General features: G+C 45.2%; 1 protein-coding gene across 3 annotated transcripts in view; it reads right to left on the bottom strand.

The window, feature by feature from the left end:
- Positions 1-21,973, bottom strand: part of PFKP (phosphofructokinase, platelet) — a 186,758-nt gene that overhangs the window by 14,620 nt on the left and 150,165 nt on the right. For all 3 annotated transcript variants that reach the window (XM_054695056.1, XM_037510541.2, XM_037510540.2), the window contains exons 3-14: positions 15,876-15,953; positions 12,609-12,798; positions 10,268-10,433; positions 9,158-9,202; positions 8,851-8,959; positions 6,278-6,373; positions 4,857-4,949; positions 4,293-4,418; positions 2,864-2,928; positions 2,341-2,410; positions 2,011-2,157; positions 1,532-1,602 (exon numbers count right to left, since the gene is read on the bottom strand). In XM_054695056.1, the coding sequence (XP_054551031.1) occupies positions 1,532-1,602; positions 2,011-2,157; positions 2,341-2,410; positions 2,864-2,928; positions 4,293-4,418; positions 4,857-4,949; positions 6,278-6,373; positions 8,851-8,959; positions 9,158-9,202; positions 10,268-10,433; positions 12,609-12,798; positions 15,876-15,953 (1,256 nt within the window). The remainder of the gene's footprint in view (positions 1-1,531; positions 1,603-2,010; positions 2,158-2,340; positions 2,411-2,863; positions 2,929-4,292; positions 4,419-4,856; positions 4,950-6,277; positions 6,374-8,850; positions 8,960-9,157; positions 9,203-10,267; positions 10,434-12,608; positions 12,799-15,875; positions 15,954-21,973) is intronic.

The raw sequence follows: 21,973 nt of genomic DNA, 5'->3' as shown, positions 1-21,973 counted from the left end.
CCCACTGCTCCCCTCAGCAGTGTACTTCGGTCCTTCTGCCTGCTCTGCTCCCTGCTCTGGCTCTGGTGAATTCTCTCACCCTCCCGCGCCTCTGACTGTACCTAGTGCTTGTATAAATAAAGAAATAAATCTTTAAAAAATAAAAAAAAAGAAACTCTACTGCTCAACAGAAAGATTGAGAATGTTCCCAGCAATAATTGTCTGAACCTTCCAGTTCCCAAGTCACACATATATGGCATGTCCCATCTTAGCTCCTTTAAGGTCATACCCACTGCCACTTGCCAGTCTTCTCTTTTTTCCCCCCTTGTCAAGGATGGCCAACACAAGAATCAGGCAATGACAATGGCTATGCAGGGTCCCAAAAGCCTGCCCAGCGCCCAGCCCCATCCTGCTGTTAAGCTGACTTGGGGCAGTAGAGAATTCATAGGTTTGGTAGATTTGTGAGAAGTTGTAAAGTGAAATGTCAGAACTGGGATTAGTTGGGGCAGTAAGTGAGCCCAATGGGCGTGCACAGCCCCCTCAGTCTGGGGTAAAGCACTGAGTATGTCCAGACTGAGCTAGCATGTCACCCCTCAGTGCACCCAGATTACTCCCAGGTCTATTCGGAAAGCAAACCACACTCGGGGGGTGGGGAGGGGTGTCACAGTCTGAAGAGGCCCAGGAGGCATGCCAACAGGTCCTCTTCTTCTAGGTGGAACTTTGTTCAGAACACAAGTATGAGCATTCTGGGAGACACAGGACTGCTACACCCAGGGGGCACCCAGGTTTCAAAGTGGAACAAAGGGCAAATTCCTTGCCGTGTCTGCAGTAAGCAGACATGGATGAGGAAGCCAACACTATTATTTTTTTTTTTAAGCCTTAAAGTTTTTATTGCCCAAATATTTCCATTTGCGGAAGCCAACACTATTAGACCCAAACGTTACTTCCCTCCCATACAAAATGGGATATGCAGTCGCGACGGGTGTTAACACTTGTACCCTGAGGTCAAGATATAAAGAACTGGGCTTAGTGTTAGACAACAATTCATTGAAATTCCCAGTTCCCAAGTCCTACTAGAAACAGGAGTTTGTTGTAACTTAGAAACATTTTTGTTTGCAATCACTCAGGGGGCATTTCTGCCGTGTGATCTGGGCTTCGGCATTGTGTGTTCAAGTCTGCTATCCCCACAGACACAGATGGAGACACCGCCAGCCTGACTCTGGTTTGAGTAGCACATCCCACTGCCCATGTCATCACTTAACTTTATCACCTCAAATGAGAGCATTGTGTCCACCCGATGAAGCTTCAGACCAATGGCAACAAGTGATCATGGGAGAGGATCCTCCCCAACTTATCTGCTTGCTCTCTTCCCCAGGGTCCTTGTCTCATGTATTCCTTAAAACACAACTCAGACTCCCCGGGGTGGGCAGGACAGGCCCAGAAGAATTCCTTTCCTGGAAACTGAAAGCACAGCCTGTCTACCAGCCACTCTCTTCGGGAACAGGGCTTATTCCTCTTCCTAGCAGCAGATCAGGGTCAAGATGGGAATTACCGTTTTGTCCCAAGGATGGAGCCTCCTTGGCCAGTCCAGCCTCCGACATCTGCCCAGCCGATCTCTTTGATCTAAGTGCAAACACAGAATGAAACTGTAACTGGAAGAGAAAAGGGTCAGAGAGTTTTAGAAACACCTCAGATGTCTGCACCCTTGACAGGTGCAGAGACTGCTGCAAGGACTGCTGAAGCCTCATGACTGCCTCACCTTGACAGCAGCATTTCAGCACCTGTCCCCTTCCACCTGATGTCCACTGGACCCTAGAGCTATCTACTGCCCTTGAGAACACTTGAAACTATGTTCTATTCTGAGCTCAACTGGCAGGTCTAGAACAAGCATTAGGACAGGATTCCAAAATAGAAGCTTTGCATTAAAAAGCAATAACTGTTCAGCCCATTAGGGAACCCTAGGTTCTAAGTCCTGGAAGGTATGTTCCCATCCGTGATGTTCCTTCTCCTGGCACCACCTCAGGGACTCACCTGGCCTTTGGCGAAGCCCTCAAAGCCATCGTAGATGGCGAACATCTTGTGTCCATCCGCAATGCCCATGCGCACTGCTGAGCGCACGGCTGCGTTCATCCCAGCGGCAGGTGCACCCACATTTATGACAGCAACGTTACAGTTACTCTGCAAATGGAAAAGGCATAAGCCCCCATCACTGGGTGTGTCCCAGCCTGTACTTGCACAGGCCAGGGAGGGAACCCGGGCCCAGATGCTCAGACTGGAGGGGCACAGCTTCCTGGGTAGGAAAGGACTGCAAAGGGAGGGTGGGGAGTGGGGCTGGAGAGCCAGCGTGCAAAGACCTCCTACCTTTGGGATCTGAGAGTCTGGCAATTTGATGGCAAGTCGCTTGTAGGTGTTCAGGTTGTTTTCAAAGCTCCTAAAAGAAACGGAGGTTGTTGGGGTAGCACATGAGGAATGTCTCAGTGAAAGGGCTGCAAAGAACTGTGTGTAGCATGCTAGTTTTGTGTCCTGGCTGCCAGGGGAGGGAGGGTCCCATCTGTAGCCCTGTCCTGCAAGCCCTGGGAGGGACCCCCACTGTTCTCTACTTGCAGCAGCAGCTCTGTGACTAGGATGCCTTAGGTTGCTTTTCCTACATGCAGAGTATGTCATTTTCTGTCTTATCTCTTATATGCGGAGCAAACCTCCACCCTGCCCAAAATAATTTCTAACTAATCATGTAGGCCTTCAACCTGCAGAAACTTGCTTTTTGTACTGCCTTCATGTTTGGCCCTTTATATTGAGACAGAACAAGTGCAACTTCTAAGCACATTCTAGATGGCCACAGCAAGGAACAAAGGCTCTCAATAGAGATTTCTTCAAAAACACTCACCTTCCTCGGAGCTGCACAGCATCCTTAAATCTCCTCTCATCCATCGCCTTCTGTACATCCTGGGTCTGTAGAGCAAAACAAAAGAGCAAGAAGATGTCAAGAGTCAGCGCCTCCATGGCTGTATGTATAGGTGTCGGGGGTGTCAGATGAGCACATTCGTGGCCTTTGGGGGGAAGGCATCTGTGGGGCAAAGCTTGAGGACTCCTATACATTGGTGTCACCAGCCTCATCCCTTCAACTTGAGGATCTTGGCCAAGTTATTCATCTCTCTGCACTTAAGTTTCCTCATCTGCACAATATGAAAAAATAATCCCATCCCTAATGTCATATGCAGTTGTAAGGACATACCAGACCCTTAGGAAAAGCCTGACAACAAGTGAGTTGGTCACTAGGGTTATGTGAACTGTCTGACTAATGCAACATACTATGCAGCTGTTTGAAGGACAAGCCAAATCATTCCTGCCTTGTGTTTATCTAAATCAACAGAAACCTGGACCGAAGAAATAAGTTAAGAAAAAAACAAGAAAAACTTACGGCACAAGAGTTTGGTGTCCAGATCCTTTTAAGCCTCTCATGTCACATTCACATTTACATGAAGGTAGCCCACCCCTCCCCCTCACACACACACACTTGAGATGCACACACATGAACGTACAGAGAAACCTGCACGCACAGTTCACACGTACAAACACTCACACGATAGACAAAGTTCACATGTACAAACACAAACACACTCACAGACAAAGATTCACAAGCATCACACACTCTCATAGGCTTTTCGAAATGGTGTTTCTAAGGTTACTTCCAACAAGTTCCTTTATTACTTAGTTAACTGTATTTATAGCAAATAAATTTCATGGTCTCTGGAAAGATATAATAAAATGATATTCATGAATAGACTTTGAAAAATAAAAGGTTAAAATAGTAATGTCTGATGAGATGCCACTGCTGCCTCAGCTAACAGACATGTAACTAGAAAGTTCTAACCCGTTTTCCTCAATCTGTTAGCCTGCACTCTGGGGCTAGAAGGAGACAATGCCCGTGAGTAAGTCACCTGAGTTAGCCGGCATGTGTCACATCACAGACCTGAGTGTCTGAGGGGTGCGGAGGCAGGCAGTGGCTAAAGCTTGAGGCTCAGCAATGTCCCCCTGCATTCCCATGACAACCTCCCACCAACTCTCAACAAGGCCTTTCTCCTCCACCACCTTTCTTTGACTTTCTGACTGAAATGCCTGAGATCCTCTGAGAACGCTCCTCCCTGAGAGTCCACTTACTCTCAAGGGAGGTTACTAATAGGTTCATAGATGTGCTAACTTAGAATGGAGAAAGGAAAAATGGAGCCCACAGGGCAGCTCCTGTGCCTCTGAAGGGTCATTTAACTCCCTGCTTTGCAGACAAGAGGGCAGCGTGGCTGTGGGGCAGAGCTCACCATCTGCACGCACTCCACCAGGGGCAGGCGCACGGCCTGGTTCCCGCTCAGCGACACCACACAGGCCGGGGTCTCTGGGGTGGCCTGGAGAAGGGCGACCACGGCCTCCACGCCCATGCGGCTGGCCTGGAAACAACATCACAGAGGTCAGACAGGTCAAGTCCACTTCCTTCCCCTCCCCCAACCCCCACGCCAGACTAGCCCACACTGCCTGCTGGTACGAGGGAGAAGGGGGAAAAGCAGAGGCAGGAGAACCACCCAGATCCCCACTCTAGGTCTCTGCTCCCCAAGTCTGTTTCTAGAAACCTGCACATGGAAGACCTCCTTTTTACCTCCTGAGTTTGTTCAGGAGCCTCAGTCATCCTCAACTTCCCTCACTGGATAGGTGTCCCACATCTGCGGGACTAGACTCTTCAAGGCAGCAGGTGTCCATGTGGAAGCCCCGGCCCCTCCACTGAGCCACCTGGCAGAGACACCTCTATCGAAGGGTGCTCAGTCTTTGTGGCAAATCCATTCCTTTGCCTCCCCAGAAAAAAATGCCCTCTGACTTCCACCCTCACTTACCAAAATCCTGTCAAAGGCTGAAGGTGTCCCGCCTCTTTGCACATGTCCAAGTATGGTCACTCGCGTGTCATACCCCAGCTGTTTGACCACAAGCTGAAGGGAAATAGCTCTGTCAGGTGACACAGAACACAACACGCCATGGGCCGGGCACACCCACCCGTGCTAGGTGACGGGCTGGGGACTGAGAAGAGTCCCTACGCTTCCTTCGGATCCACATGGGCAAAAACATGTTAATTTCTAAACCTGGCTTCCTGGAGGAATGTTTAGCTTGATGGCTAGCTGAAAATTATTTTTTAAAAATAATACCTCTGTAATCAATTAAAAATCTTATGTCTCTCCTACCTTGAAAACAAACATAAGTAACATGACTTAAAAAAAAAAAAATCTCTTTGTGTAGCTTATTGAAAACAAGACTAATACTTTATAAAAATGTAACCATTTCCATGAATCACCTTAAATTTGTATAGATGTATGTGGAAAGGACAGCAGTAAAGTTGAGCTATCCTCCTCAGGCTGAGACCCATATGGACCCCAGGGGGAGAGCCGGGGCAGGTAACCTGTCTTCCTGGGCCTCAGTTTACTCTACTATGGAGATAACGGGTTAGCACATAGAATTCCATAGAATTCCTTTTTGCAGTCTTATAGTCCATGATTCATGCTCAACTTTGATTAGGAGGAACACAAGAATCTTGGCTCTATCGATAACTTCTTATCAATATTGCCAGGTAATTTTCACAGATCTCTCTCAATGTTTTAATATTCAGATGTACAGTTGGTAGGAATTAATAACAAGATTTTTTTTTCTCACTAGTGACCATAACCAGGCACGCAGTAGAGAAACCAACTTAAAAATCCAAATCAAAATGTCTTTGATCCTGAGGGGTGGTTTTAACCAGAGCCTGTCTGTTCCTCAGTGTTCCTTCCGGATTTGTGGTTTTCTTCTAGAACCCAGTTGGCCTGGCCAACCCATCCTGGCCTGTCTGGCCCAATAGGCCTGCCCCCATCTGATTGAGGCAACAAGATAGCAATCAGGGGTGGGTGGGTGTGGTGGTGGGGGGGCGGAAATGGTAGTGTCTTAAGTTACTCAAGCACACATTCTTGGCTGATCCTATTAGAGTGGCTGGTAGCCAGAGGTGGAACCTTTTATACCACTCTACCTAGCTTCCTCCATCTGTCTGGGAAAATGAAGCCTTTGGTAACATTCCCAGTGGGAAGGTAGGAAGCACAAGACCTCCAGAGCTGGGAGCTGTATGAATCTCATTAAAGTTATGAGCCACTATAAAAATATTTTTAAGTATCAGGATGAACAAAAAGTGCTTACAAAAGAATAATGCAGGGTTCTAAACCCAAATCATGCCAGCACACTAAGCTTCCCCATTTTCAAGTGGGTGACAGGGGACTAAAGAGAAGATGACACTCACCTCCTTGATCTGCTCAGAGGTAATGGGTCTATTTTGGGTATCAATTGCTCCTTCAGCTACAATGATAATATTCAGTCTTTTTTTTCGGGCACGGTTCTAAGAAAACAGAAAATGAAAATCTTCAAATGCTGAAACTCTTCTTAAACAACCTGGGGCAGTTTGCTTCAGTGACCTGGTCCCTTGCCAGTAGGATCTGTCAAGTTTACAAACTGTGCTTCCGAACAACAGGCACCCTGGGAGGGTGAGTACTAGAGGGCAGGAGGAGTCAGAGGTGCTCCCTAAGAGGTGATTTTGACTCCCTAGTCAGTTTGTCATGGGGAGTCACACACATATGTTGTTTGGGTTTTAGGATGGATAATTCATTATTACTATACATCAAACAATTTTTCAGACAGAAATCTTTAAGGTGTGAAGATAACAGTACACAAGCAATTATTTTTGCATCATTTGGAAAACCAAAAATATAGGAAGCAATGGCACGTCCATGAATAAGGGATTTGTCAAATAGCCATGCTTTACCCACAAAACATTCTGAAACTCTTAAAAAATGACAGTGTTGTCTATATACTTCCATGGGAAGATAATTCACTGAAAGCCTCCTGGGTCCCCACCTGGATCAACTAACACATTCACTGACTCCTCATGGGATCACTAAGGAGAGATCATGTCACCCACATCATGCCGAGGGGGTTAGGACACGGGACAGTGGTGCTGGCCCTGATGAGGGACAGAGCCAAAATCTAACCCTAGGAATCCTGATGCCTTGGACAGTCCTTTTCAATTTTGCACTCAAATCTCTTGGACTTGGGGCTAATTTTCTAAGTCATTTTATGCAGCAAGATATTGGAAAAATTCTTGCAGTGCTGCATTAATAACCAATTAATTACATATTAGATATATTACATATTCCCGTAGAGCTACGTTAATGCCCAATAAAATTAATTACACATCAGGCATTTTATTACATAGTCTTATAATGCAACATTAATGACCAATAAAAATTAATTACATATTAAATATAACAATATCAAGTGTTTACACATTCAAGTTCTTTTAAAACAACTGTCCTACACATCTGTCAAGACTTACAGGAGAGAGGACCCCACAAATTCTTACTGTTGTCCTAACTGCCTGTGCAATTTATGTTCAAAACTCAAAAGTATTTGCAGAGAAGACTACAGAGTTGCAGAAATAATGACAATCGATACATGAAAATCAAACGACCACTTCAACTTCCCCCAACCTTCCTGACCACCATATTCTTGGTGTCAGCCAGGGTTAGTTTCTATTTCGCTACAGGGCTCCCATTACTCCCTGGCCTGCCACACCATTGCCCTGGACAGGGCTAGAGACAGGCAGGGAGGTGGAAAGGTGGCTGCCAGGGGACAGTCACAGTCTCTTGGGGGTTGTGACTTTAAGTAATATATCACACGCAGTGGTAATTGCATGGATGTCCTCAGACCACACAGAAGTTAACAGTCTCGAAAGAATACCACCTTCCCTCATGCAACCAACCTGGCCTTGCCCCACACCAGCTGGTGGGTGGAGGATATTGCTCATGTCCCATATCAGAGCCACAAAACAATGAACTTACTTAGGACTTTAATAGTAACGTTCATACTTGAACAGCCCCGCTTTACTGGTTTTGTATAGCTAAAGGCTCTAACCTCCAAAGGTACATGATGCTTCTCAGCAGAAATGCAGCTTTGATCAGAGCTCCTTATACCAGTTTTTAGGTCAACAAAGCACCCTGCTGGATTCCTTTCTCCAACTCTGTCACCCTGAAGGTGAGGGCCGTGTCTTCATGCGCACTGGGCCCTGTGGCATGAGGAGTGGTGCTTGCTGAATGTAGGGGTGAGTAGCCTATGCTGCTTGCTTACATTACTTACCACTAAACAGTGAGACAACAGTTATCAAAATAAAAGAAGGGAAATTGACCACACTTTGGGATTTCTGCCCTGAAAGTTATAAGTTGCTTTTATGTGCAAACTCATATGCCTTCATTATAGAAGCCTTCAGGGAGGGAAACTTGCCTGATGCTAATCAGCCACAGTGTGAAAGGCAAACATGCACAGACTCATGGCAGTGGGGGAGGCCTGGTTCACAGTGTTTAGCCCACAAACCTGGCAGTCAGGCCAGTGCGAGGGGGACAAAGCTACCGGAGATGTCATAGCATGTGGGGGAACTTAGGTTGGAGTCAAAACACAGGTCTGTTCATGCTTGGTGAGTGGAGAGAGGCATGAAGCAGATTAGCTGCCCAACTGTGAACTTTCTTTTAAGAGCCATGATTTCTGGGAAACTCCTTAATCTAAAGCTTTAACTACTGTTCTGCATGAAGAACAAAAAAGTTATAGCTGTTTCTCTATCGCATTACTCTGCAATATAAAAGAGAACATGGATCCTTGACTAGTCAATATAGGTAGACCCTCTGGCAAGCGTGAATTCACTTTGAAATTGGTAAGTTTTCACCAATTGAAAACTGCCAAGTTGACAATGCCGGAGGCTGCTGCAGATCCTGGTCTGCGAAGTGCAAGTGACTCACCGGAGATGGAGGGAAACAAAGCGTGAGTTACCTCTGAGAGCTTGATGCACATGTGCTCCTGCCAGCCTTCTTCTGGGGGCGACTCTGGAAGGAACACCCAGTCTGCCCCACAAGCCAAGGCGCTCACCAGGGCAAGGTACCTATTTAGAGAAAGCAATGATCCCATAAGGCTGCCATGGACAGAGCTCAGCCACCTTGGGCCACAGAACATGGGTGCTTGTTCTGTGCTTGCATGCTTGCTTCCCTCCCAGGAAGCACTCTTAATGTGAGTGCAGGGCTCTCGGGAGAATGTGCTAATAGGGATTGTTTCCATTTGAGTTGTACCCCTACATACGTACCCGCAGTGTCTGCCCATGACCTCTAGAACAAAGGTCCTTTGGTGGCTGGAAAAAAAGACAAAATAAACATCCATTCACCATTACCAGAACAGCATGGAAAACAAGGAGAAAAGTGCTTTTGCAGCCAAGGTAGACAGCACCCTCCCTAGCACCCCAATCATGGTAGGTCCTTGACTCCCCACCATTGACCCATTTTCTACAAAAGCAAATGCCATCCCAGCAGCATGCTGTGCCATCCCATTTTCTGTGATAAGGGGCTTTGGCAGCAAGCACTCTTTCTGGTAACTCGTTGTACATCTGTTTGCCTGTGCCCAGGCATATCTGCACTTCTAGGGCAATTTTCTAGGTTCTTTCCAAGAAAATAGCTCTACTTAGCTAGTCACTTCTGCTGCCAAGAAACACAGGCTGGAGACGCCCCCAGCAAACACAGGAGACAGAGGGTTGGGAGTTAGACAGTCAGCTTCGTGACTGCCCCACAGCTCTGATCCTTCCGTGAAAGGAAAACCTGACTGCTGCCAGCAGTTCATGGCGTGGTTTTCCAAAAGTCATGCTGTTCTCAGGAACTGGACAAACCTGAGCCTCTTCAAACAAAAATTGGGAGGCACTTATGCTATCTTCCCTTTCACTTGGTCTTGGTGAAAAGTGTCTCCACGCTCCCAAGTGCCACATGAAGAACACTCAGGGATGATCCTGCATGAGTCTGTCACCGCGGACAGAATGCCACGTTTCAGCTTCACCTAACCTTGTAACATCTGCAGGTTAACATCCAGGCTGTGCTTGCTGGCGTGTCTAACAAGGGTGTGGCAAAACTCACAGTTTTACTGACTGAGGTTCCCAAAGAAGACCTTTGCCCAGGACTTTAGATAATGATTCCTTGTCTTCCACGCTTTTCTAAATTCTCTCTGATGAACCAATTTTTCTCTGAAAGTCCATAGTTGGGAGTAACTTTATAACTTGGAAATAAAAAGATGTCTTGTACCATTTTCTAATACTCCAGGCATACAACTTGCACAGAAGGGTTCCCCTGTGGAATCTCCCAGAGCCAGCACCAAGGTCTGGGCCACGCACACACATGTCCAGCGCCATCACCACCTCTCCAGAGGCTCCTACCTCTGGGCGGTGGTCATGATGGCATCCACGACCTCAATGATCCTGTGCAAGGCGGAGTCAGTGCCGATGGTCATGTCGGTCCCACAGAAGTCATTGTCGATGGAGCCCACCATGCCCACGACATTGAGATAGCCATACTTCTCTACCTCCTCTTTGCTGATCTTGCCTGTGGGGAAGAACAGATCACATGTGCTTTGTCAGCAGGCACAGTGCTGACGCCAGGACGCCATGCTGGGCACTAACTGGTAGGTGGCCATGGGCAAGAAACCCTCAATTCTAAACTTGCTCTCTTTCTTTTTTCATTTTATCAGAACTGCATGTAAATTAAAAATAAAAACCAGACAAAGGTGGAGGGGATGACACAGATGCTGCTGATATTCAGAGAAGTCACAAAATGAAAGGAGCAAGGATCAGCACATAGCAACTGGTGGGCAAGACTGACTTCAGTCTGGCACCGGCTTCAGAGAAAGGCTTGGCTCTAGGGGAGGGCAGGTCACAGAACAGAATAAAGCCCTTAAGAATGCTGTGTAACCGGCCTATTGATTTCTCCACATCCGTGGGGGCTGGAGAGTTGACAGGTATCTACTTAGCATTCTCAGAAAAGATGAACAGTTCTGGCAGATGTTCTTAAGTAGAGTTGGAATTGAGGGTGTACAGGCAGCAGGCCTGAACTCAGGCTATTCCTCCCGAGTGATCCCCAAGCCTGAGTTACACCAGAATAAGGTGGCTAGAAGGTGCTTGGATCTTGCTGCTTGCCTCTGATAGCCATTCCTTATTTCCTAAAGCAGATCTTACAGACCGTCAGGCACCTGCATCAGTTCAAGTTTACACCCTTTACAAAGCTGCTGTTATTCAGGCAATATACTACCACAAGTTTTACATTAAATTGGAATCTTATAATAATAGCTTTAAGATAAAACCCATGTCATGTACAGGGTTCTAGGAAACCCTTTCCTAAGTGCCTTCAAAGCTGTGAAGGATGGGGCCTCCCCTGGTGGCGCAGTGGTTGAGCGCTGGGCTGTGAGGCCAGCGCCTGTTCGATCCCCGGCCACCGGTGAGGGTCCCACATGGCGTGCAGCCCTCTCCTGCCGCTCACTGCTCCCCTCAGCAGTGTGTTTCGTTGGTCTGCCTGTTCAGTTCCCCGCTCTGGCTCTGGTGAGTTCTCTCACCCTCCCGCACTTGTGACTGTACCCAGTGCTTGTATGAATAAATAAATAAATCTTTTTAAAAAAAAAAAAGCTGTGAAGGATGATCTCGCAGCAGACCACTGTCATCCCAATTAGAGTCCCCAACAACTTCAGTTTACAGAAGCCCCGAGCCCAGCCCCTGTGGAAAACAGTATGGAAGTTTCTCAAAAGCAGTAAAAATAGATCTAACATAGGACCCAGCTATCCCTCTCCTTCCCTACCAAATAGCTCAAAAACACCAATTTCGAAGGCTAGATGACTCCTCTGATCATTGTAGCACTATTCACAGTAGCCAAGCTATGGAAACAATGTGAATGCCCAATGACAGATGAGTGGATTAGGAAAGTATGGTGTTATGGATATACACAATGGAACACTACTTGGCTTTGCAAAAGATGAAGTCTTTCCATTTGCAACAAAATAGATAGAATTGCAAGGGATTATGACAAGCAAAATAAATCAGAAGGCGAAAGACAAATACTGGATGATCTCACTCATGTGAAATATAGAGAAACAAAATAAAGGAACAGACAAAATAAAACTGAAACAAACCCTAGAAATCAGACCGCAGAGTTAAAGCTACCAGAGGGGGAGGACAAGGGATGGGGGCCAAAGGAAGGAAGGGGCCCCATGGACTGGGGTGGAGGATCACTGGTGCTCAGGTGTGGTGTGGCAACACACATCTGAAGAGGTGGGATTCTAAACGTCTCAATCATATGCAGGGGTTTGCATCACACAACCTCAGTAAAAAAATAATTAAAAAAAAAATAAGAACACCCAAGGAGCTACGGATGTAGCTGATGGCTAATCAGAGCTGGCATCCAGCATAGGGGTGCCCTGGATCCCCACTCAGACCCACGGGCGTCCCCCCCAGACTCCCCCTTGTCTGTAAAATGGGTATACAGATCAAACCCATCTCTGATGGTTCTTGTAGCCATCTCTGATGGTTCATGAAGCAACCATGAAAAAACAGAGGGGCCTGGCACACAGTAGTGAAATAAATATTCCTCTTCCTATAGCTTTCGGTTTATTTGAGGCACAAATTCAGTTCTGCTGGGGCAGCTGTAAAATATGCTAAACCGGCAGAATGTCAGAGCTCTCTGACCGACAAGGGGCAGGGAGCCCAGGAGAGCACTGTGCAGGCAGCAACGTACCATCTTTGGCCAACTCCTCCAGCAGCCCGTTCCACTCCTTCCGGAAGATGTTGGCCCCCGTGAGACTTCCGTCCCCGCCAATGACACACAGGTTGGTGATGCCCTGCTGAATCAGGTTATGAGCAGCCTTCAAGCGACCTTCTCGAGTCCGGAATTCTTTACAGCGGGCACTGCCAATAATGGTCCCTCCCTGGAAAAGGAAGAAAATTTTTGATTTATTTCCTCCTAACTGAACAAATGCTAGACTGGGTGCATGGCAATGCTGATGCATACACATAGGGCTTTCAAAATTGAGGTCTCCCTTCTTTCAGTCTTATAAATTAGTCATCAATGTAAGTCTGTACTTCCCCCCATTTTTATTTCCATCCTGAAATTCTATGAAAAAAAGACCTATACAGGGTAGCCAGGAGGGCATGGAAGCAGGGTTGATGGCAGGATCAACTAAACAGAGCAGAGGCTACAGATGAGCTCAACTGATCTGACTGAGGTTGACAGCAAGGGTAGCTGGGCACCCAGGAGCTAGGAAGAGCTCAGCACCCAGCCTCAGTGTGTCCAGTGGCTGCAGGGAACAAGGCTGCCCCTTCCATTTGTTCAAGGCCCTCACATGTGCAGGCAAAATGTACAGAAATCTGTGAGCTACAGGGATTTGTTTTTCTACCACATTCCCCCTCCCTTACCTATTTTTAAAGACTAAATCTTAAGTGTGATCATCCAGACTTTTGAAAGAACAAAATTGGGCCTTCCTGGTGGCACAGGGGTTAAAGACAGTGGTATCAAGCTATCTCCTGCCACTGCAGCACTGAGTTTGATCTCTGGCTGGCCAGGGAGATACCTACATGGCACAGCAGTTCTCTCATGCTTCGTCCACTGCTCCCCTCAGCAGTGTCTTTCAGTACATCTGCCTGTTCTGCTCCCCACTCTCTCTGGTGAATCCTCTCACCCCCTGCATCTCTGGTTTACACCCCAGTTCTTGTATGCATAAATAAATAAATCTTTAAAAAAAAAGAACGCAAAATCATGATTTTTTTTACACTTGGTAAAAAAAAAACCCCAATAACCACAAAGAAGGAAGCGTCCCAGTTTTACTTAGAAAAATGTAGGATCCTAGCCCTTTGTGTGTGGCTAGGAAGGCACTTATAAGACTTCAGTTTTGTGTGGGAGGCTTCAAGTGCCCACTCACCTCAGAGAAAGATCCTATGTTAAGGACAGTAATCAGGATGGGGGAGGGCATGTTGGGACTCTACACAGCCCAGGGGACAGGGAAGGCGGAGGGCACAGGGCAAGACATGCTGGTTCCCTGAATGTTGATTTGACCAAGAGATTCCAGAGGGTCGTGTGATTTTAAGTGGAAGTTAAGTCAGCAACACATCAATAACAACACTGGGAGAAAAAACATGGAGAGGACCCAGAAGGACACTAAGTAGCAAAGAAGCCGGCAACTCATAGACATGCACATGCACATACACACACACATGCTCGTGTGAGCACACACATGGTCACACATACTCTCCCTTATACACACTTCAATTGACATGGACTTCCCACCTTCTGGCACAGCACAGATCAGAATGGAAATGTCCCTTTCTAGGCAGTCTAGAATCCAGATAATATGGTCCTGAGTTTTTGCAAATATTACTCTATCTAAGTGTTGATGACCATCAAACTTTCTTACAGTCTCTTTCCAGGCATAGTGAAACAAAGGAGGTCCAAGTGCAAACTTACGTGTCTGTGACCAGCATGACAACCTATTCCCCATGAGCACGCTGCCCCACCCCCAGATTTATTGAGAAATAGCTGACATATGACATTGTGTAAGTTTAAGGTGTACAATGTCATTTGGTGCATGTACACACTGCAAAACGACTACCACAAATTTAGCTAATACATCTCTCAATGCACATAATTACTTTTCTCTTCTTGTGATGACAACTTTACAGATCTACTCTCTTAGCAACTTTCAAGCATATAAAATAGCATTGTTCACATTTTTTAAGGCCTATAATATGATGAAATAATATACATTGTGAAATCATCAACACACTCAAGTTAATTAACGCCTCCAAATCACAGTTACCTTTTGTGTGTGTGGTGAAGACAAGGAAGATCTCCTCTCTCAGCATCTTTCAAGGATACAATGCTGCATTGTTAACTACAGTCGCCACGCAGCATAGCAGATCCTCAGAACTGATTCATCTGATAACAGAGTGTGTAACTTTGACCAACATCTGCCCATTGCTACCACCCCTAACCCCTGCAACCCCCAACCTACTGTTTCTGTGAGTGTGACTCTTTTAGATTCTCTACATGAGATGACGCAGTGTTTTTCTTTCTGTCTCTGCAAATGGCTTATTTCATTTAGCATAATGACCTCCAAGGCCACATAAGTTGTCTCAGATGGCAGGATGGCTTGGTTATATACACATATAAAATGTATATATCCACTATGTGTGTGCATATAATATAGATGTGGGTACGTGCACATGGGTCACATTTCTTTTTCAATCTATTCATCTATTGCACTAGCACCTTCCAATGAAATGTTTCAACTTGAATTCTATTAAAAAGTACTCAACATGAGTCATGGATTAATAAATACATTTCAAAAGATTGAGCTGCAAGTAAAAAGCTTTTCCAAAGTCCATTCTTCCTAAGCCATTGCTTTCTTCCTCATCCGATTTGGAGCCTTCACTAAGCTCCAATGTTCCAGGAGTTTATTAAGCATAAAATTCTCAGGCAGGTTTCTTTTAAATTCAAAGTAATCAACTGTTTTTGCCCCCAGTGGTAGTTACCTCATCTTTGCTCATACCAAGGCAATTAGCTGTCTGATTCAGGCCAGAACAGGGGTGCTGTGTTTCCACTAAATCCACAGCTCTCAGAGGTTGCCAGCGGGAATCTTTCCCAGGCTTTGTTACACCGATGCCAGGGACTTGCAAAAACCCCCACAGGCATGGAGATTTGTGTCTAAACATAAAACACCAGCAAGCCAAAGTACCTTAACGTAATTTGGTTTAAAAATCAGCCCAGATTATTACAAGTAGCATGACCAATGCTAGCTACCCCACGTAACTTTATTGCAAGGGTAATAACCCTCAGTTTGCACTATATAAAGCTTTTTTAAAAAATTTAATTGACAGTGACAAATTAAGGATGTTTTCTTGCCATGCAAGTAGGCCGCACACGAATCAGTCTTAAGTATTACTGCAATGCATATACAAAAGGCTCTAACTCAAAAGTCCCTTAGAGAAGCAGTATGAAGACAGCACCTACCACTTGCAGAATGCTCGAGACGCTTTCCCAGTTGGCCTCCACAATGTTCCTGCCGCCATCTACCATGCCTTGGTAACCCTGGAGGAAGAGAATGAAAACATTTTTCAAACTGGGTTAGACTTTGTGGAGACACTAATTGATGTATTAATTGTGTAAAATGGAAATACAAATGACAATGCATCTGAGCTCCCAAGAGCCAATGGTTAGAAGACATGGTGGGCCTCCCTGGTGGCATAAAGGGTTAAGCACCGCATTATGAAGCAATCTGCAATCTCTGCAGCACAAGTTCAATCCCTAGCCGGCCAGGGACAAACCCACATGGCGAGGCAGACCTCTCCTGTCTTACCCACTGCCCTCCTCAGCAGTGCATTTTAGTCAGCCTGCCTGTTCTGCTTCCCACACTGCTCCCCAATCTGTCTCTGGTGAATCCTCTCACCCTCTACATCTCTGGCCTGTACCCCATATCTTGTATGCATAAATAAATCTTGGGGAAAAAAAAGCACCACCATTAACTATGAAAAAAAAAAAAAAAGAAGAAGACAGTTCGATACAACTTCTAGTTCAAACTATTATCTTGGGGTAGAGCCTCTTAAATTTAATCTCCAATAACTGGGATTTCCACCAAGACTGGTTCATTGCATGATGGGGAATTAAGATAGTTTGCCTACTGGTGACTAAGAGACTGAAAAGGGTCACATCTCCCCTAAAGCTTTTTGTAATTTATTTTTTTTTTTAAAAGATTTTATTTATTTATTTATTTATTTATTTATATAAGCACTGGGTACAGTCAGAAGCGCAGGAGGTTGAGAGAATTCACTAGAGCCAAAGCGGGAAGCAGAACAGGCAGAAGGACTGAAGTACACTGCTGAGGGGAGTAGCAGGCGCGGCAGGAGAGGTCTGTTGCGCCATGTAGGACCTTCACTGGTGGCCGGGGATCGAACCGGCACTGCAGAGGCTGCAGGCAGCTTCGCAGCCCAGCGCTCAACCGCTGTGCCACCAGGGGAGGCCCACTGTTGGTAACTTAATACAAGCACACACGAGCAGTTGTGGTGACCAGACTGTATGTATACATTAAACATTCCTACTGGGGCCTCTATTTGCCCAGGCAATTTATACTACTCTAGATTTACAGCATTTTTTTCCTTTCAAGCACAGCTAAATGTTACCCTTGAAATTCAGTTGTCTTACCTTCCACTTAGTGACATTTACGGAGGGCAAATTTTGGATGAAATCGGATCTATGTACATTTTTGCTTAGATGCCCAAAGAAAAGCATCTCCATTTTTCTCCATAGGAGAAAAAAAGATCAAGAAAAACAGAAATGTTTATTGCATTTTTATCTGTCTTTCTCACTTTCCAGGGCATTTAACCTTAAAAAGGAGTAGGCATTAAGTATTTAGAGATACTTGACATAATAGATTATTATTGTAGATTCATATCCTCTACCTAGTGAAAATCTAGAAGAAAAAAAGGAATAAAGAATTTAAAAAATAAAATGGCCCACTGAGTATGGAACCCCATATACAAATTCATCAATAATTCATCCCTTTATGAGTGATTCATTCATATATTTATACATGTAAAATTCTCATAAAAAAAAGGTAAGACACACATATTATCAATATATAATTGAGTGTTATCTATGTATTGCTATATTATTTATGATGCATGGATATATAATGTAGAAAAATGTAAACATACACATGTACATGCATGTGTGTATGCACTCGTGTCTGTATATTACAAATGAGGAGAAAATCATATAGAATGAAAAAGAAGCTCAGAGGAGACTGCTTTTAGTGGCAGTCAGTGTCTCTCTACTCCAGACCTGTGGGCTCCCCCAGCCCTCAGAACAGGGGGGGACAAGGATAGCCACGACCTGCCCAGTGCCTGCAGGGGGACACAGTGGCACTTCTTCAAACACACCTCAGCCTAACTTTAAGGGTCGCTTTCATCTTTTCGTTCATATCTCCCTTCTTCCTGAAGACTTTACAGGGTGTACATTTTTAGCCAATTCCATTTAAAGTATAGCGCTGGCGCGACCGGCTGTCACCGCAGAGGGCAAGGGAGATAAACTGGAGTCCACCCCACCCTCTGGAAAGGGAGCCGCTATCAGAGGGCTATTTTTGTTGGTCCTGGAATGTCAGCTCCTAAACAGAAGAGGACGAACTTCCCTGCTGCTCCAGTACCAAGTTCAGAACCACTTTCTCAGTGACCCCAGGGGTCTTAGTTCAATAGAACATTAAAAATAGGTCATAGTGGATGGAGGGTGGGTGTGTGGCTGGAGGGACGGATGGATGGATGAATGAATGGGTGGGTGGGTGTATGGGTGGGTGACAGATGATGAGAGAAAATAAATTCATCATTGGATAGATGACAAATGATAGATGGATCACTGGAAACATGAATGATAGAGAAGGGAGGGGCAGGAAGGAGAAAGAGAACAAAAGAGAAAGAATCCAGATTTAGGGTTGCTCGTTTACGTGACCGCTGCCTCCCTGCAACTCCCAGGTTTCTGTTAAGTAGTAGGTCTCACGCTGCCTGCACAGCACGCGTCCATTCTAAGACACAAGAATGTGACTGAACAAACTGCACTTTGTGGTCAAGCTACTTTCTGGGTTTGCTTCTGTGAAGCTGGATCACAGGGAACAGCAGGTGAGCAGGCCTATGACCTGGGTCCAAGTGGTTACTAGACCACTGGGCTGAAGTAGTCCCTGCATTTTGGGAGGATGTGTTGTTATGCAAACCTGTGACACCTGAGGAGAGGAACTATGCTCATTAATTAGGCCAGAACAGCAGGCTCCAGTTGGGCTTTTCCGAGCAGAGCAGGAGGGAGTGTTGCATTGATCCTAAGCAAGGCTTTGGCAAAACCGAAAGTGAAACCTTCCAAATCCCACACCAGTAGCCACTAGAGCCATTTGTGTATACTCTATTTCAGGTAAAGAGAGAGGAAGGGAAGGGAGCCAGTCCTGTTTCCAAGAATGAGACCTGGCTGCTGAAGCATCCTGAGATCACGGTGGGGCTGAGTCCCAGGCCCATCCTGTGACATACTCCAGCTCCACATTTTCATCACTCCTGTGGCTTGTATGTCAGAGCCACTGCTGCTCAGCATTGAGAGGAATGTGCTGCCCAATGTATGTCATACTGGGACCAGAAAAATTCCCTTCCTCTTTATATTTCTCAGTTTTAAATAGTGATTTAATAAGACTTTTTTTCTTTCTAAATCCTGTTGTTTCTAGAGTCACCATGAAAAGCTGTTCTACAAACCTTAACACATTTTGAAAAGTAAAAAGTTCTCCAAAAAGAATTTGATTTGTCTGTGTGTGCTCAGTGTGGTAATCAAAGGATTAAAAAAGGAAAAGGATGATTTTATCACCACTATACTTTGCAAAGCCCTCACGATTGTACACAGGAGTTTGGTTGCTAGGAAATGACTCACTCTTTCACTTGAAAAGTAGTCAAGCTCACCTAACATTTGGAAAATAAATACCAACCTCAGTTTTAAGTTGTCTTGCATAACAAGAATAATGTTGCTAAATTAGAAGGACTAGTTTTACACTGGTGTACTATAATTTGTAAATTCAGATGAGTTTTTCCTACTGAAATCTCCTAGAAACGTTCAACACCTAAACTAATGCAGTCACATCTTTCAAAAATTTTTTTTCTAAAATTTCCTTTGGAATTTGCCTCCCAAACCAGTTTCATGACTCACACAAGAAAAACAAACCAGAAAGCCTTTAAAGCTACACTTAGTTTTTGACCAAAAGTAACACTATTTTGTTGATCCTGATTCATAAGGTGTCCCCAAGAGATCTTTAAATGGCTCCATCAAATTAGCCACCCCACACAATGCTTAACATGGGATCATCGCATCACACCTGGGAGCATATTACAGGCTCATAAGTCATTTTAGCTTCTTGTCTGAAATTGTTTTGAGCAATGTCAAAATAAGTGCAATTATTGTCCCAACTGAATTCTTGGGAGATTGTGACATATTTAGACATTATTTTGAATGGAATTTTTGGGTATATATTAAATCCATCCTAAATAGAGAAAGGGTTAGTCCAGCTGTGGGTGATTTTCTCTTATGGAGATTTCAAGTGTATTTTCAAAAATGCAAGATGCAGAGGGAAATTTTAGTCTCCTGTTAACAGCAAAGCAAGCCTGCTCTTTTATAACGCTTACATGCTTGCTGGGTCCATATCTTCTCAACTTCATGCTTTTTTAGAATCTGATTTCCTGGATTCCTCAGTCAACAATGAAGTGTGAATGACAAACATTCCTACTACCAGAGGAAACGATCTGCCACAGACAGCACAGCTCAGAAGTATTTTCTAGATATTATCATCTCTGACTTTCTAAGCATAGTTACTGCATTCAGCAACTTATTCAGGCGGGGTTTGTTACTTTCAAATAAATACATGGTCTTGTTTCCTATGAAACAATTAAGATTCCTTAATTTAAAAGATGTGGAGAGGTCATCTCTGAACTGCTGTTAAGTCTTAGAATTGGCGGACACTGTCCTATGAAACCAGGTGTGTAAGACAACGGAGCACAGGGGCTCTCCAGGAGGTCACTGACTTTCAAAGTCCAGGAACTTTACTTTGCTTCTCGGAACTTCCCATTCAGACTTCAGGTCAGGCATCTCCACCCTACCTTCACCTGCGGGTTCTCAGGGAAAGAATGCTCTGGTCTATGGAAACTAAACCCCTGCTCACTGATTTCATGACTTCAGAGCAAATGCATAACAAACATTCTTCAAATTTATTCTTGGAGAGATTAGGTCAATGCTAAATTCTAAAATAGGTTAGCGTATAAAACAAGGTTTTGTACAGTCTTGTGCTTGGTGCTTCTGAAAATCTGATCATATACTAACACGACATATTTAGCCCTCTGGCGGTGTTAGATTTCTTTAAGCTAAAGTTAACAATGAAGCCAAAGCCACAGCAGGAACAATGGGAGTGGTTGTGAGGACAACAGGCCTGTGGCTTCACAGCAGCCCTCAGTGAGGACAGCGTAGGGTGTAAGTAGAATAAATTGTCACTTTTTTTGAGATTTGAGGACTAACATGTTGACTATAACTAGGTTTGAAGGAGTGAGGCTGAGATCACAGGAAGAGCTTAGCTGGGAGCTGACAAAAGCAGGGCTCAAGGTGGCGGTAGTAGTTTAACTGTCATTTCTCATTGTTCCAGGTGTGCAAGATAAGCTCTAGTGAAATGGGGGGATAATGTGGGGTGCATGGGTCATGGGTCTTTTGTGAGTTAACTTAAGGAGTCCAACCAACCTAGTAAAGGCTCATGGATGTTAGGGGGAGGACCTGCTGTGGGTTGGCACAAACACTGCCATGGCAATTGCATAGTGGTACACCACCCTTTTCATATTAAAGCTTGTCTGTCATCAGCATATTAGTGAGGCCAAACAGGGTCCCAACCCAGTGCAGCATGGGCAACATGCGGTCTTCAAGCTCACAGAGGCTAGTTCCCCGCTCGCCCTGGGGTTGAGGCAGGGGTGGGATGGGGCTTGGGGAGAGTCAGCTCTGCATCTGCAGTGCACACTTAAACCAAGATGTTAGCTCCTGACCTTGTCCTGGTGCCCTTATTCTTGAAAAATAGAAGTCCTGACTTACCTAAGACAACAGATTCTATGACGAAAGCCATCAGCTGAGAGCTAAAGCCACGGGCATAAATCCTAAGCGTCTCTTCCACATGCAAAGATGACCGACAGGCTTGGCAGATAGTCACACAAGCCAGGCGTGAGCGGAACCAAACCGTTCAGGGTGAATGAAAACAAACTTTGAAGTCAGTCACATTTAAAGAGCTGTTAAGAATGCTTTTCTTTCAAATCTTCAGAAAAACCCTCTGTGGATAGGGTAGTGAACCCACATCTCTCTTTTGTTTTTAAAGATTTATTTTTATTTATTTATGCATAAAAGAACTGGGGTGTAGGCCAGAGGTGGTGGCTCAGGGGTAAAGTCTCAGCAATATCAAGCTAACTCCAGCCACTGTGGCATGAGTTCAATCCCTGGCCAGGGATCTACCCACATGTCGCAGCAGACCTCCCTGCCTCGCCTGCTGCTCCCCTCAGCAGTGTATTTCAGTG

The sequence above is a fragment of the Talpa occidentalis genome, unplaced genomic scaffold, assembly GCF_014898055.3.
Source record: "Talpa occidentalis isolate TD23 unplaced genomic scaffold, MPIMG_talOcc4v2.1 talOcc4.14, whole genome shotgun sequence".
NCBI classification, from domain to species: domain Eukaryota; kingdom Metazoa; phylum Chordata; class Mammalia; order Eulipotyphla; family Talpidae; genus Talpa; species Talpa occidentalis.
Note: the sequence above shows the minus strand (reverse complement) of the source record. Positions and strands in the feature narration are given on the sequence as shown.